This window comes from Muscardinus avellanarius (genome assembly GCF_963383645.1).
Source record: "Muscardinus avellanarius genome assembly, chromosome: 2".
Taxonomy (NCBI): domain Eukaryota; kingdom Metazoa; phylum Chordata; class Mammalia; order Rodentia; family Gliridae; genus Muscardinus; species Muscardinus avellanarius.
Window position 1 is genome coordinate 133,655,198 of NC_137787.1, and position 12,913 is coordinate 133,668,110.

The following is a 12,913-nucleotide window of genomic DNA, read 5'->3' on the forward strand; positions in this document are numbered from 1 at the left end:
ATCAATTAACATTTTCAAGTGTATATATATTTGTGTAGATATATACACACATATAGCAAGTATACTCAAAATACAGCAACAGTGTCTTAAAAGAACATATAGAATTGCCTTACAGGTTATCTGGCTTTTTTATTAGACATCAAATAAAACACACTTTGGATTCTCTTGTATTCATGTCTCTACATTATATCATACTACTCACAACTCTATAAATCAATGTTTTATTTTTTAGTGAATATTGATTGACAATCACTAGTCATCAATACACACAAATGGAAAACATCAGTTGTAGTATTCCATCACTTTAAGCTTCAAAGATCAATACATTGAAATACAAATATAAATGTGTTATTTGATAGTTCACACAATATTGGGTTTGTCTGTACTCCAATTCTTTCAGATAAGTTAGTACTAGTTTAGCAAAAAAACAGCTTTTGAAATTAAACATGCCTTGACAAATGTTTCAGCACATCTCTTTATGACATAAAGGTTTATAAGAGCCAGTAACTTATAAGGCTGTGTCACAAATGCCATACTTTACTACTTATGGTCTACACACACACTAATACTTACATAGGCACACCCACATACACACTGAGCCCTGCAAATTCACATAAACATCCACACACCTGTATAGATATATGGCCACTATGAAAAATTTAGTAGTTCACTAGTTAAAATATATGGATTTATATTTTAAAGATATTCTTCTATATTTTCCTTTACTTTTATTAAGAAAGGTGGCATTTAGACTTCATTGTTTTTAATTGAAAAACAAGAAAAGACCCAATCATGGACAGGTCTACAGTAGTTGCAAACCACCCTTGCTGGTTAACATGGGGAATGCAAATGCTACATTAAAGCTGGTTCAAACCTTTTAGAAAAAATTCATTGGCTTTAAAATATTTAGATGAGCTAATATATTTATGCAGGGACATGTACAGATGGGTGGGCCTGAATCCTCTTAAAAACCTATTAAAGTACAGAAACACTCCAGATTCCCCCCCCTGCTTACTTCCTAGGCGTGATAAAGAAGAATATCTCATGTGGCTTTTAGAACCACAGTCTTTTAAATTCACACGGACTCTATGTTTTATGTGTCACTCAGTTTTGCATTTCTAAAATGCCAAAAGAGCGAAATATTTCTAATATATTTTCTACAATATCTATGTCTAGGAATAAAAGTAAATGCAAATGAAAAAGGCTCAAGATTTCAACTATAGTGTCTTCAAAGCACTTTTAAAGATTGCCATAAGGACAAAAATACATGGCTTTTGCTGGAGCGTTCCCCTGCTCAGTAGATCAGTTTTAAAATTTGGTGTCTAATTTGGCAAGAAGAATTCTGTAAGTAAACAAATTTTAAGTGCCTATAAATCACCAATTGGATTCCACCAGTGAACTGAAAACTTCTGGCTTGTTGCTAAGGATTTTTAAAAAAAATTTCTGCTTTAGTATAATAGAATTATACCCTGCATAGAAGAGATCTCAAAGTCTATAAATGGTGTGCTATTTCAATCTCTCAGGGACTTTAGTTTTAAAAAGTAAATGATATATATTGCCTCTGAACAGTCCTTTAATAAAAGTCATATGCTCAAAAGATTAAATGCTGTGGAATAGCATTTCCCTTGGAACTGCTTGAATGGAAAGTTGGCCATGATATCTATCGGCAATTAGTATGAGTCTAGTTTCTTTAGCCACGTCTAAACAAAGCCATGGGCTTTATATCAATTGGCAATATCTGACGCTTATACAGAACAAATAGCATTTATTGGACCTCTCTAAGCAGTAGTTGTCTATAAGATTGACAGTGGCGGGAAGTTGAAATTACTGGAATTTATTTTTGTTCTGGACCATCTGACCCCCACTAGATTAAAGTTAACTTTTCCACTGCTTTCTTTGTATTTTTGACAGTTTAGTCAAATACATACTAATCTTTTATGGACTCGGCTGTATTAAGTAATGCATTTTACGAAGACATAACTAAAACAGACACAGGGCATGGGCAACCTCACAGATGTTTACCGTTTCAGCTAAGACAAAGCAGCCTTTTGATCTCAGCAGGAGTCTCTGTTCATTTCTATTGGAAACAGTTTTTAAAACCTGAAGCCTGGGACAGGTATTATCATGAACTGTTCTTTCAAGATGGAATGGTTCAGTGTGTAGTTCTCAAATAACCTGCCAGAAAGGTATCCTTCTCTCCAACAGACAGGCAGGCTGAGGCACTAATTATTACATAGCTAAATTTTCAAATGCTGGTAGGTCGCCTAGACTTTTTGTTTTTCTTCTTCTATTTTGGTTAGAATATTTTATTCAGGGGTAAAATGCCACAGTAATATAGGTAACTATAAACCAGATGGTAAAATTTGCTAGTTGAACGGTTTACTAAGGAGATAAATCAATAATATTGAAAACAGGAAATGACAACTGAATTTTACTCCATCTTGAATCAAATGTTTTTAAACTGTCTTCAAACAAAATGTGAAAAAATTTCAAGTAAATGCCTCCAAATGGCATTGTATATTTTAAATTTATCACCTACTGAGATATGTCAAGCCTGGAGAATACTGAAACCATGCTTTATAAGTCTTAAATTGTTAGTGTTTGAACTAGTAAAAGTAAATGATCACAGGATATGGCTTAATACAAAAGACCATACACATTAATTTTAACACTCAGATTTTAAGACAATCATTTTATGTTTAAGCAAAGCTGAGTATAATTTTTAAAATAGAAGACTAGAAGAGCAGAATTAGTAGGTTAATATTTAACAATGGGTTATAATCATAGACTTACTTGATTTGACACAAAAGAAGTTTTGCATATAAAAATTTCCTAAATACTAGCAAGATTCAAGATTTATCAGAATAGAGATGTGGATATTTTAGGCCTAATTTATAAGCACCATTTAAGAGAATTTTGATTCTCAATTTGATTTTTGGAGGAAGTCTAGACACACTGTTTTTAAAGGTCTGTGTGTTAAAAAAAATTCTAGATTCAGCCTTTATATATTTGAAAAATTACATATATGGTTATAGGAAAGAATTATGAAATTTATGCTAATGTCATTGAACAAGTCCCTCATGTTTCTATATAGCTCAACTTATCTTTATGCTATTTCCAGTATAAGGCAACTTTGAAAAATAATATTTACTTGATAAGAAAAACAAGGATAGCACCTAATATCTAATTTTAGTTTTCATAAGATGTGTCCTTAACATGAGTTTTTTCCCTCAGAAATATCAGCCCCCCTCAGTGGAATGTGGTGGAGTACACCTGTAATCCTAGTACTTGGGAGGCTGAGATAAGAGAATCACAGGTTAAAGGACAGCCTTAGCAAATAGTGAGATTCTCATCAACCTAGAGAGACCCTGTTTTAAAATAAAAATTAAAAAATAAGGCTGAGGGTGTAGCACAGAGGTGGTGTGCCCCTGGGTCCAATCCTTAGTATCACAAAGGAAAGAAAAGAGAAAAAATCAACACAAAAAAATCATAGGAAGCTTTTTCTACCATCTAGAAAGAAAAAAGTCTAATTGAATATTCTTATTATTTTATAATAAAAGTACCCCTAATAGACCAGCTATCCAAGTTTTTTTTTAAAAAAAATGTAACTTTAAGGAAAAATAGATCTGCTGATGTCATTTTGATCTGTTGTATAATAAGTACAGAAAAATTATATCTATATGTCTACTTCTGAATAAAAAGAAAGCCTCGCCTATGAAAGTTTGACTCTATAATGCTATGTCTTTAGTATATTCTTGTACTTGGTATTGGATCCATATATGAAATTCATCTTATAGCCAGGCCTTGCACAAAAATCCAAGCTATTAAGCAACATTGTGTTTAAACTCCCCCCATGCAAGTCAAATTGAGGAGATGTATTTTAAAAAGAAATCTTTCCTTCAAGGAGGAACATCATGAATATAAAATGCCTACCTATTTACTTTTGCATGATTTGGTCTTTATCATTTCAAAGTATGCAAAACTCTTTTGTGTTTTTTGCTGTTAGACGTTTGCTTAGGAAACATGAAACCTTCGCCCAATCACAAACCATATACATTGCTCCATTGTGTCTTTTACACTGAGTCTCCTACTGAGTCCAAATCATCCGAAGACAGGGGGCGATACAGGTCCTGTAAGATGAAGGGCGGTACAGATTCGTTTACTTGGCTTTCCTGGGTGCCCTGTTGCTCTCTTAAGAGCAACTCTGAATGGGCATCCGTGGTTTCAATATTATCAAACCTTTTAAAGTCATCAACTTGGGATAAGAGGAAAGATAACCACAGAGAAACCATCTACCTTAACAAAATGATGCTCATTTTGCCTTACCACCTGGAAAACTGCTGCCTGAGTTATTCATGAGCTTTTGCTTTCCTTTCTGTCCAGTTGAATTCCAGCTCCTGAGGTCTGCTGAGGTCAACTCTGCTACTCTGTGTCTAGACAACTCTTCCCTGAACATTTCCTTCCCATTCTGGGTAGGAGAGGAATGTGCTCACCTTACAACATAATTTACCAGGAGCCCCAGTGGGCATTCAACAGATTCTTATCCCAGAGCAGCAACTCAAGTGTTGCATTTGCATGTAGCATATACCCAGCAAACACTGCCTTTTCAAACATTTATATTTGGATGTCAGGAAGAACGTACAACCCCCCCCCATCCCTTCCCAAGGCACTTTGCCTATCCCCCAAATACCTGCCAATGGCCACTCTTCTTCTTCCCTCCCGCCCCTTTATGCTACTCAATCTGTCTGTTGGTAGCCAGGCAACCAGCTCAGATCCGAAGAGTCTACAGTTAGCTTTTTCTCTATTCCATACCACCCACTCTTCACATCATCTGATCAGTTAATCTACAAAAGTCAGTAATGTGGGAGCATAACGAGGAGCTTCATTCAACCTACACAACATAACACATTTCTATTTGATGTCTTAAGAAATGAGACCCAAAAAAGTTCATGGATAGAAAAAGAGCCTCCAAGATCTGCTTCTGTGACCAGATACTTCTAGAGAGTAATTTAAATAACTGTGTTGGAAAGATAGAAGGAGGGGTTGACTTAGTACATTGACACCCATAATTTTATTAAGAAAATGATCTGACATGAAGATTCTTATTGTATAAGACTATTCTAAATTGTCAAAGGAAGTAACATGATTGTTATGTGCATGTATAAATATGTAACAATAAGTCTCAATATTATGTATAATCATAATGCAGCAATATAAAAACCATACACCAAAAATCTTCAGAAAGAACAGAAAAGCATAATCTTGTGTACAAAAAAGATGATTAATCATAACTAATATAACTAAAAATCCAGATTTTCATATTTATAAATAAAGAAAATTTCTCAATGTTCCTTTAAAAACAGCTTTTATATTTTAAAATGGGGTAAGAGGTGTGTGTGTGTGTGTGTGTGTGTGTGTGTGTGTGTGTGTGTTGGACTGGGGGCAGCCAACTCATTTTCCTGCCTATGTTGCTAGGCAACACAGAAGGAAAAAATAGAAGTAGCTACCGTTTTCTAATTTGCAATAAAAGAAGTTAATTTATTCTTTGAAGTATCTTCTTTTAGCACATGCCATCTTTCACTTATTTCAGTATTTCCTGCATAGGAGTATAGCCAACCATTTGAGAAGGATATTAACCAAATTTGAAACAGGACCAGTTTTTAGGGAGATGCTAGGCCCATTTTAACTGGCAGAGGTTATTTGATGCAGTTGTCTACACACCAAGATGAAAGCCCCTCTCACTAAAGCAGCTGGGAACATCTCCATGCACTGACATAGTACATAGACGGAAGATGTTCATAAATTCAAAGGCTTGAAAACAGAACCATCTTTGAATATATGTAGCTAAATTCAAGAGCTTGGAAACCAAATCGTCTTTGAAAATAACCAGTGTCCTGCTCACAACATGTGCTTAATAAATGTTCTCAGATGATGATAAGCCCTCTGTCCCCCTAAAACAAATGGGATCTTTCTCTGTCTCTGTCTCTTTCTCTCTTATTCTCTTCCCTCTCTGTACTTGCATTAGTAATTTAAGTGGCAAAATGAAGAATCTGTCAGTGAACTATACCCTATAATCATTTCCCAAGTGCTAAAAATGTTAATTATATAAGCGAGTGACTACACAGCTGGATGGAAATTTTCTGCCTCAATTGGACAAAATCCTAGTGAAGTGAAGGATGTAAGTTCTAACCTCATTCTGCCAACAAAGTACATTTGAGTAAAGCTTTATGTCCCTAACATGGTGAGGTCTACATAATAAATAAGGAGGGAGAGAGACGCTCATATCTGCAGCAGGGATTCTCAATCATTCTAAATTTGATCTCAATTAAACAGGAGCTACATCCATAAATCCTGAATCCAAGTTTAATTGGATCAAAGGATAAAGAGGGATTTCTATGCTAGGTGTACTCTCCAAAGGATACACTTCAAGAGAGAAAATGTTCTCTGAAAGAGAGCTGGCCCTTCCTGTGCTGTATCTAATGGCTGTTCCTATAGATTGGGCTTTGCTGGGTAATATTACGTGAAAAGAATGACCACACAGTTCTTCGTCCACCCAAGGATGGTTGGGCCTGTAGGAGATTCAAGGAATTTGGCCATTTTAAAAAATGTAGTTCATTAATGTTTTCTGTACTTTAAAATGCCAAACTAGATAGGCTGAGAAGGAAACCTTAGGAAAAATACTCAAAGGGAACTGGAATAGAGCTATCAGGCTTTCTATCTGGAAAGACTGTTTTGTTCTTTTAACTGAATACTAGAAAAGATAACAGACTTATCTAAGATAACACATTTAGCGGAGAAGCTGGTGTTGAATTCCAGGTTCCATCGAATAACTGAAAGAAACTTAGCCAGGTCAATAAGTTGAGAAAGAGAATAAAACCTGATATTTTGTGTAACAGATTTCAACAGGAATGGGGGCTGACTGAGTCCTCATTGTTCCCCAGTTGTGTTTGTGTGTGTGTATGTGTGTGTATGTGTGTGTGCATGTGTGTGCGCGTGTGTGCTACTGGGACTTGAACCCAAGGTTGTTCTACCTCTGAGCCACACCCCCAGCCCTATTTATTTATTTATTTATTTATTTATTTATTTATTTATTTTGTGGTACTGGGGATGGAACCCAGGGACATTCGACCTCAGAGCTACATCCCCAGCCTTATTTTTTTATTCTTTATTTTGAAACAGGGTCTCACTGAGTTGCAGACAGCCTCACTAAGTAGCTGAGGCTGTCCACAAACTGTGATCCTCCAGTCTCAGCCTCCCAAATGCTGGGATTACAAGCATGCACCACCATGCCTGGTTTTATTTATTTATTTATTTATTTATTTATTTATTGAAATAGAATCTCACTACGTTATGAAGCGCCTCGTCAAAAGTTGCTGAGGGCCGGGCGTGGTGGCGCACGCTTGTAATCCCTGTGCTTGGGAGGCAGAGACAGGAGGATCTTGCAGGTTCGAAGCCAGCTGCGTACGCTGGCTTAGGAGACCCTGTTTCCAAATAAAAATATAAAATAGGTCTGGGAGTGTAGCCCGGAGGTAGAAGGGCTTCCAGGAACCCCAGTGCCACCAAAAAAAAAAAAAAAAAAAAAAAAAAGTTGCTGAGGCTGGCTTCAAACCTGCAGTCCTCCTGTCTCAGACTCCCAAGTACTGGGATTACAGGTGTGCACCAACACACCTGGCTCCTCTTCCCCCATTTTGAGATGACTGATGGTTCTGACTATTGAAAGACCTGACGTGAGCAGGATACTCGAAGAGGAAAGCTTCCATCTTGGATGAAGCTATATTTATGAGATTTAGAAGTGTTATTTTAAAACACATAATAAGAGAAACCAAAATCAAGGATCCAGTATTAGAGTGCAATAGCTTTGCTTATTAAAATATTTGGTGAGCAGCATCATAAACTCTCCTAAAGGTTACACATTCCCCCTACCTTACTTCTAAAATCAGGGCTGTGAGAACCTTTTATTTCTTTTATCGTATCTTCTCCATATCCCCCTTCCAATTCTCTTATTCCTGCCTTGGTATTACCACAACGGACAAACCGTACAGGTTGTGAGAGCACAGGAACAGTAGCGCCTCCACCCTGAAGAGCTGATCCTCTCCCCTTCCTCAATATGAAGAATCTAATACTATTTCCAGCAACCCTTTTACTGTGGTCTCCAAGCTCAGCCAAATTTTTCTGCTATTACACAAGAGGCTCAAAATAAATGCAAGTCGTGATGAAAGAGAAAGTGCCTAGAGTGGGTTTCATTCACAAAACCATGTCTCCTATGTTCTCTTCTCCAGCTCCAGGGGCTTAGTTGCTCTTGACCACCATCCTTAGCCACACAGCAACTCCCATCAGCACTCTCCTCCCCCAACAGCACATTTCCTTTTCCTTAGGGGCTAGTGACCAACGATGATAGCTAATAAAACTCATTATAACTGAGGAAGCTTATGAACCAGTATTAGTAGAGTCTGTGCATTCAAAAGCAAAAAGAGGATGGTCCTTAAAAGTGAAACAGCCAGTGTACATTCTTCTGAGATTTGGAAAAGGTGATGGGTAAATTAAAAGCCCTGGGTTCTAGCTACACTATAGCAATGATAAGTGACCTACTGTCGGTCACCCCCTGCCTCTAGTTATTCCTGGAGTCAGGCAGCACAATTTGCTTCTGCACCAAGGCTCAGACAGATCTTAAACAGGTAGCTTGCTTGTTTCCTTACCCTCTGCTTCCGCAGGCTTCCTGGGCTGGTGGGTGACGGGCTTGGCGACTTGCCGGAGCGTGGAGTAGAAAGCTGGCTACCAGGGGTTCCATTAACTAGAAATACAAAAAGTCACACACAGAGAAAAATGGCATGTTAAAGGGTTTTCATGACAATTTATCTTCTCATAAAAATAAACAGTTAGAGGAGGACATCTGCTAAAATTTAGATACCCATTTATCTGTACCATGAAAAAAAGCCTTAGGGGGAGTAACAGTCTTCAGAAAGTCGCTGTTTTATGAAGTCTGTGTTTAACAGAGGAGCAGGTTACATAATAATTTTTAAAATGTACTTTTAACAACTCTGCTGATGAATTTATTAACAATAGCTTTATTTGTGCCGACAGAGATTTCAGGAGTGTGGTTAAGGTCCTGAGGCATTGTTAGTGGTATTCTTCCTTAATTCTTTAATTTAGATAGATGCCCAATTCTAGCCAGTAGGGGGAAAAAAAAATGTTAGCACAGCTCACAAGGGACATTCCCAGTGACTTGATTAAACAGATCACTGCATTTTTAAAATAATTATTAACTCACTTCTAGAAGTTCTACATCATTTTGTACCCCATCCATCCCTCTAGCCTGATTCTCATGGTCCTGACTTGAAAGTAATTGGCCACAGACATCCACAGAGGGACTCCTCAGTTTGTCTTTGCTGCCACTGAAAAGGAAAGCTACTTTCCCACAGGTTCAAAGCACTGGAATTCAATCAGATTCTCAAGTTTTACACACCACTGTCATTAAACTGAGATACAGCTGCACACCCCAAACCAGCAATTCTTTCCTCTAAACAGCATCACCTCTCGGAACAGATGAAACATACAGAGGCAGGTATTATACTGATAAAAATGACAACATTAGCTCCACTGAGTGAAGAAGGAGCAGGAGACGCACACATCCTGGAGGGACCACCACTTGGCAGGAGGAAGGGCGAGGGACCATGCGTTCCACTTACCTTCTATGAGTTCTAACATGGACACAGTCTCAGTGTTTGACCTGACAATAGCAAGATACAAAAATCTCTTCTCAGCCCGAAGCCGAGCACCAGCACCCGCGGAAATGGGAAGCCTGTGGATTAGTTAGGGATGGCTAAGGCTGCGCCCAGAGCAGGCTGAATGAGGTGCAGGATTCATCAGCAGATGCCTTTTCTGCGTAAGGCTGACGTCTTCCAGGCGGCAGTGGGAGGTGCGGGTTCTGTCTTAGGCTACATCAAAGGTGTCAATTAAGCCTTATGCCAACGGCGGCGGGAGGCGGTGGAGCCTCTGCTCCCCCCACCCTGCGCGCTCCCTCCCCCTCCCTCGCTCCCTCCGGAAGCCCCAGCCTTTTCAGTACTTTTCACTGAATCATAATGAAGCGCCTCTGGGGGGCAAGAGCCCCGTGACTCATCCGAAAACCCAGATGACAATAACTTCTAAAACCTGGCAACCACTAGGTAATAAGGACACCCTCACAAAATTCACTGGCGAGGTACAATGTTTACTGATGTCTCATACACCATGTCTCCACAAAAACTTAGCCCGGGGAAAGTGGAAAGCACCTTCTTTTATCATCTCCTCCAAAGACCTTACAAAATGTTATAGAAAAGAATGTTATGTGGATGTACAAATGCGCCACAATAGAACCCGTTACTCTCTATAATTATTATGCACCAATTAAAAAAGTCACCGACCTCATGCTGCAATTATTTGTAGTTTTGCCTTGAAGTGTATTTGGTGACTCCTTTTTAAAAAATCAAAACAAGCCAGATGTGGTGGTGCATGCCTGTAATACCAGTCTATGGGAGGCTGAGATAAGAAGACCCTAGGTTCAAGACCAGCCTCAGCAACTTAGCAAGAACAACCAGTGAGGCTCTATTTCAAAACAAAACAAGCAAAAATAAAATAAAATAAAATAAAATAAAATAAAATAAAATAAAATAAAATAAAAAATGGGCTGGGAGTATAGCAACTTGGAGGTAGAACTCCCAGTCCCACAAAAATGAATAAATATCAAAACCAAACCAAGCCTGCAGTGTTCCTCTCTGTGGAGTGAAATGGGAAGCTTGGAGTGCTTTACTGTGCTTTCATGCTGTAACATTGTATTTGCTGAATGAGTTTCATGCTCAAGACCCATCACACTGGACTTTCCAGCCAGTGGCCTCTAGTGGAAGGACCCAGAAATAGAGCAGGACTCAGAAAGTGAAGGGCAATATGCTTTTTCTTATATTTGGAAAGCTAGAAGGAAACTGGAAAACAAACAAGACTTCAGATAAACGAGGAAAGATATAAGTACAATAGTGGAAGAGGATTTGGGGAGGAAGGAGGGGAGAAAAAAGAAGACCTGATGAAAGAAACAATTCAAATAACGCTATGAACATATATGAAGTTATCAATACCAAGCTCAATAATATGTACAGGGACAGGGTGGGGTGGAACTCTGAGGGAAACACATGAGCTCTGTGCATGAACACTGCTATCACTCTAAAACTCATTATGACGTATAGCTACAGTGCACCAATAAAGCATATTAAAGAAAAACAGACACTGGGCATGGCGATGCATGCCTGTAATCCTAGTTCTTGAGAGGCTGAGATAGGAGGATTACAGGTTGGAGGCTCTCAGCAATGTAGTGAGACTGTTTCCAAATAAAAAAATAAAATAAAATAGGCCAGGACTATAAAACAGTGACCGAGGTAGAATTTACAACCAATCAGGGAAGATATGCCCTGCTGGTTGACCAGAGAACATGTTTTATGAATTTAATATTTTATTTGCCTACCTCTATTTCATGTTACATCTTTATGTCATGTCTAAAGACTCTATAGATTATGTAAAAATGGTCAAATGGAGTAACAAACCCAATATGTATGGTGTTTGCTTTGGGGACCCTAATCTTAACAACTTGACAAAAAAATAAAGAAAAAGAAGAAAACAGTCTTATGTGTAAATACCTTGCTTTAAAAATAAAACAAAACAATAACAAGAAGTTTGTACTTGGCATATACCCATTGTACATAAATCTCAGTTTACTAAAGACTTATTTTCTATGTACCAGTCAGTGCACTTGAACATTTTCCTAAATGCACACATACCCGTAAATGCATTTATGTGGGTATATATTGTCTCATCTAACCCTCATAACAATTATATGATGTAGGCAGTATTATTTTTCTCTATTTCATAGATGAGGAAATTGAGTTATCAAGATGATGAGCAATTTGACAAGCAAATGGGGATCAGAGGCTAAAATCTAACCAGGCAATCCCAAACCACTTTCTTACCATCCCTTCCCCTGCTGCACTATCCTCTAGCCTCTGGGGAAACCAGGGGACAAAACTAGTTATTACCATAAAGCATTTTGAGAGAGAAAGGATTATATGCTGCCATTGGGATTCTAACAGGTTCAAATTACTGGATTTCTACAACCAAGGGGGTCATGGTTGGTCAACATTCTCTGGAGTAAAGAAGTGAGCCAGGTGAATTTGTGGAGGTCTAAGGAAGGAAACGTGTCCCAACCTCAGGGGACTACATGTCTCAGGGGAGGGCATGGGAGAGGGAATCAGTGTCATGGATGGAAAAAAAAACCTCTGTAAGTCAGCTGCCCAGATATATGGAGTGGGAGAGAGGGGAGAAGGACATTTTGAATGAGGATGAAGAAACAGACAGGGGCAGCAGAGTATGCAAAGCATTAAAATCCATGTTTAGGAGTTTGGTTTTTATCCTAAGGGCAATGAGAATTTATTGAATGATTTTAAGTCGGAGCCAAGAGATCATATTTGCATTTTAAAAAACCTTCAAGAGCTCTTGCCTGGTCAAGAATGGATAAGGAACAGTACTGAGGACTAGGTTCGTCCTTCTGGGAAGGTCGAGGTAGGACAAAGTGGGTGACATTCAAGCATCCCATGGTGTGGCTGGTCCAGGCTACACAGTGGTGGTGAAGGGTGAAGATGATTAGAATGTTCTATATATATTTAAGAGGTAAAAACTAGGACTGTAGCGCTTGGTAATTGTTGATTGAAAAAGATTAAGGCTAAAGGGAGCAAGTTTGGAAGGATGATAGGGAGTTTGGACATGTGAACTTAAACGATGTCTGTGGCATCAAGTTGACGTGGTAAGTTGATGTAGATTTTCCTGTTTTAGAGGAGAAAACTGACTTTCAGAAAAGTGATTTGCACAAAGACAAAGAGCTAAAAGGCGACAGAGT

General features: G+C 38.3%; 1 protein-coding gene across 13 annotated transcripts in view; it reads right to left on the reverse strand.

Annotated features, from left to right (window-relative positions):
• DCLK1 (doublecortin like kinase 1) overlaps window positions 1–12,913 on the reverse strand; it is a gene marked incomplete at both ends in the record, with an annotated part of 363,877 nt that overhangs the window by 70,123 nt on the left and 280,841 nt on the right. For 6 of the 13 annotated variants that reach the window (XM_080690077.1, XM_080690076.1, XM_080690069.1 and 3 more), the window contains one exon: window positions 8,697–8,791. In XM_080690077.1, coding sequence (XP_080546203.1) covers window positions 8,697–8,791 — 95 coding nt within the window. Of the gene's footprint in view, window positions 1–4,073; window positions 4,131–8,696; window positions 8,792–9,686; window positions 9,706–12,913 lie in introns of those variants that run through there. The other 7 variants (XM_080690081.1, XM_080690079.1, XM_080690071.1 and 4 more) reach the window with 3 other exon arrangements.